The sequence below is a fragment of the Oryctolagus cuniculus genome, chromosome 18 (assembly GCF_051225735.1).
Source record: "Oryctolagus cuniculus isolate XC-2025 breed Fujian yellow rabbit chromosome 18, ASM5122573v1, whole genome shotgun sequence".
NCBI lineage: Eukaryota > Metazoa > Chordata > Mammalia > Lagomorpha > Leporidae > Oryctolagus > Oryctolagus cuniculus.
The window spans coordinates 6465672-6469217 of record NC_142884.1 but is presented as its reverse complement, the minus strand read 5'-3'; the positions used below and the strand labels follow the sequence as shown (position 1 = coordinate 6469217).

Below are 3546 nucleotides of genomic sequence, written 5' to 3'. Positions count from 1 at the left end.
TTTTTGTGGCAGAAGATTACAGACACACATTAGGCCAGATTAATTTTTCTTTTCAAATATTTGCATCTTTAATATCTTACATAAGCTTTATTTTATAAACACAGAGAGACCATTAGTAAAATAACTCTCCCAATGAGTAAGAACTATTCACATTATTTTGAAAATGCTCAGGCCAAAAATGATAAAGGAACCAAATGGATTCATGTCTTACACCTTCCAGAAGCTCCTCCCTCACTTACTCCACCACAGGTTTATTTCCTGACTTGAGAGACAGGAGAGGGCACCATGGGACCTGCTTCCTGCCACTCTGCCCAACTGGTATCTTCACATGACAGAAACAATGGATGTACAGATCCCCAGCCCATGCTATTTACACTATGCAGCATCTCTGTTTTCTTTTTTTTTTTTTTTGTTTTTTTTTTTGTTTTGTTTTTTTTTTTTTTAAACTTTTATTTAATGCATATAAATTTCCAAAGTACGACTTATGGATTACAATGGCTTTCCCCCCATACCGTCCCTCCCACCCACAACCCTCCCCTTTCCCACTCCCTCTCCCCTTCCATTCACATCAAGATTCATTTTCGATTATCTTAATATACAGAAGATCAGCTTAGTATACATTAAGTATGGATTTCAACAGTTTGCTCCCACACAGAAACATAAAGTGAAAAATAATAGATGATTTTTTAAAATGATGATGAAATCAGAGCAGACCTATTGTCATGTTTAATCCCAGTGAGAGTCAAGTTGGGAGTTGATAGTTTCTTTTCTTTTCTTTTTTTTTTTTTTACAGAGGATCAGTTTAGTATGCATTAAGTAAAGATTTCAACAGTTTGCACCCCCATAGAAACACAAAGTGAAATATATTGTTTGAGTACTCGTTATAGCATTAATTCTCAATGTACAGCACATTAAGGACAGAGATCCTACATGAGGAGTAAGTGCACAGTGACTCCTGTTGTTGACTTTACCAATTGACACTCCTGTCTATGGCATCAGTAATCTCCCTATGCTCCAGTCATGAGTTTCCAAGGCTATGGAAGCCCTCTGAGTTCTCCGATTCTTATCTTGTTTAGACAAGGTCATAGTCAAAGTGGAAGTTCTCTCCTCCCTTCAGAGAAAGGCACCTCCCTCTTTGAAGACCTGTTCTTTCCACTGGGATCTCACTCGCAGAGATCTTTTGCCAGAGTGTCTTGGCTTTCCATGCCTGAAATACTCTCATGAGCTTTTCAGCCAGCTCCGAATGCCTTTAGGGCTGATTCTGAGGCCAGAGTGCTATTTAGGACATCTGCCATTCTATGAGTCTGCTGAGATTCTCACTTCCCATGTTGGATCACTCTCCCCTTTATTTACTCCATCAGTTAGCGTTAGCAGGTACTAGACTTGTCTATGTGCTCCCTTTGACTCCCAGTCCCTTCACCATGACCAACTGTGAACTGAAACTGATCACCTGGAACAGTGAGATGGCATTGGTACATGCCACCTCGATGGGATTGAATTGGAATCCCCTGGTATGCTTCCAACTCCACCACTTGGGGCAAGTCAGCCTGAGCATGTCCCATGCAACCCATGGGAGACCAGGAGAAGCACCTGGCTCCTGCCTTCAGATCAGTGCAGTGCGCCGGCCGCAGCACGCCAGCCATGGTGGCCATTGGAGGGTGAACCAATGGCAAAAGGAAGACCTTCCTCTCTGTCTCTCGCACTATCCACTCTACCTGTCAAAAAAAATCTCACATTTTTCTTTAAAAACACTATTCAATAGAAGAGGGAGGAGGAAGAAGGGTGAGAGTGTGGGTAGGAGGGAGGGTAGGGTGGAAACAATAACTATATTCCCATATCTGAATTGATGAAATGCATGAAGCTTGTATACCTTAAATTTTATAAATGAATAAAATGTGAATTCTATAAAAAATAAAATTATTCAATTTACTGTTATTTTCAAGCAGAGCTCAACTGTATCATAGGCCAGGTTCTTGTAAAATGACTGCTTCTTGAAATGAATTTGGTGTCTGAGGAGTAATAAAAAGTATGCAGTCAGCCACTGTGAATATCCATAGAGTTTACTTGTCAGAGCACAGAGGACTTTGCTGCTATGATCCAGGGAAGGCAGTGTGTGGGTAACCTGGAGTCATAACTCATGAGAATGTAGGGGCTGACGGTTGGGAAACACCCGGCTATCAGTGCAGAAGCTTTCACCAGCCACATTTTGTGAATACTGAAAAACGCTAAACAAAATTGTAGAATGGAAGACAGGCTGCACAGCAGTACAAAGGTGCTCACCAGGACAAGGATGCTTTGTGTGGCCCTGGAGCCTGGGGAAGATGTGTGGGAGAGAGTGTGTATGTATTGCACCTGCTGCTTGTGCCTGTACAGGATGAAAACCATGAAGCTGCTGGCCCAGAGCATGAGTCCTACAAACACAACATCACGGAATAACATCAGTGCTATGTACAATAAGTCAGTGATTTTCCCATGAGAAATAGCAGAACAGTAGTCATAATCCATTTTCCTTGTGATATTATTGTTTTGCCATTTGCCAGTGACATGCATAGGTACCATGACATTAAGCATCATGTTCAGAATCCAGCAGAGAATAGTGGAGGGTCCAACATACTTGGGAGCTTTTACTTTAAGCCCCATCCACCTGGAGCATGTAGGACTGATGGAGATGGCCTGGAAGACACTAAGGAGGCAGGTGCTGCCAATGGATACATCCCTGCTCACTCTGTGCACATAGAACACAAGTTTGCACCCAGTATCATCGAGGAAATGCTTCATCCCCAAAGCTGCCATGGTTTGGGGGACTCCTTTTGAGAGAATGACCAAGACATTGGCTACAGTCAGGTGTTTGAGAATCAGATCTGTGAGCCTAAACTTGCATCCTGTGAAATAAAGGATGAGATAATGGAGAAGAAGAGAGGAATTTCCCAGAATCCCAGCCAGCGTCTGTACTAGAAAGACCATTCCTATGGCCAGGTCCCTCGGGGCCATGCTGTCAGTTCCCAGCCTCTGCTGCTCATCTTCTGAGTGACAGAGAATCCTGCAAGAGAATGTGAGGCAGTGACCACACAGTATTCTTGTTTTCCTCTAAAAGATACAGAGAAGCTAAGTAGGGAGAGTTAATGATGTGTTTAATCTGAACAACATGTGTGGCTCAAGAGGGGGCTTGGAATTAGCAGGCTGATCAAAGCAGTGCAGTTGAAGGTGATGTTACAGACCTGTTTGCTGTGTTCCTCACATAATGCAGTGTCTATTTAGTCATTCTCATACCTGGTGATTTGATCTTAGATAGCTGATTTTATTACTTTGTCTGTAAGTCTACATTCAGTATAAGGACTGAAGCTGTAAGTTAATACCAGCTATGAATAAGATTTAGATATCTTAACATTCAGATTTAGAATTATGAAATAATTCTGTAGGGACCCATTCCATTTAAAATTCTTTTTAAGAATGCATAATTGCCTGTTTATTGAGATGGGCTTTGACCAGGATTTCTTCTTTTTTCAAGATCTATTTACTTTATTATTTGAAAGTCAGAATGAGAGA

At 41.7% G+C, this 3546-nt stretch overlaps 1 protein-coding gene across 1 annotated transcript; it reads right to left on the bottom strand.

The window, feature by feature from the left end:
* Positions 1 to 2067: 2067 nt before the first annotated feature.
* On the bottom strand, positions 2068 to 2991 carry ORYCUNV1R1568 (vomeronasal 1 receptor oryCunV1R1568). The gene has a single exon (NM_001167255.1). It carries the CDS (start codon positions 2989 to 2991, stop codon positions 2068 to 2070), a length of 924 nt encoding a protein of 307 aa, NP_001160727.1.
* Positions 2992 to 3546: the final 555 nt, after the last annotated feature.

What these genes read in the sequence shown, in the direction of transcription:
- ORYCUNV1R1568 (NM_001167255.1), bottom strand. Translation starts at nt 2,991, where the DNA reads ATGGCCCCGAGGGACCTGGCCATAGGAATGGTCTTTCTAGTACAGACG.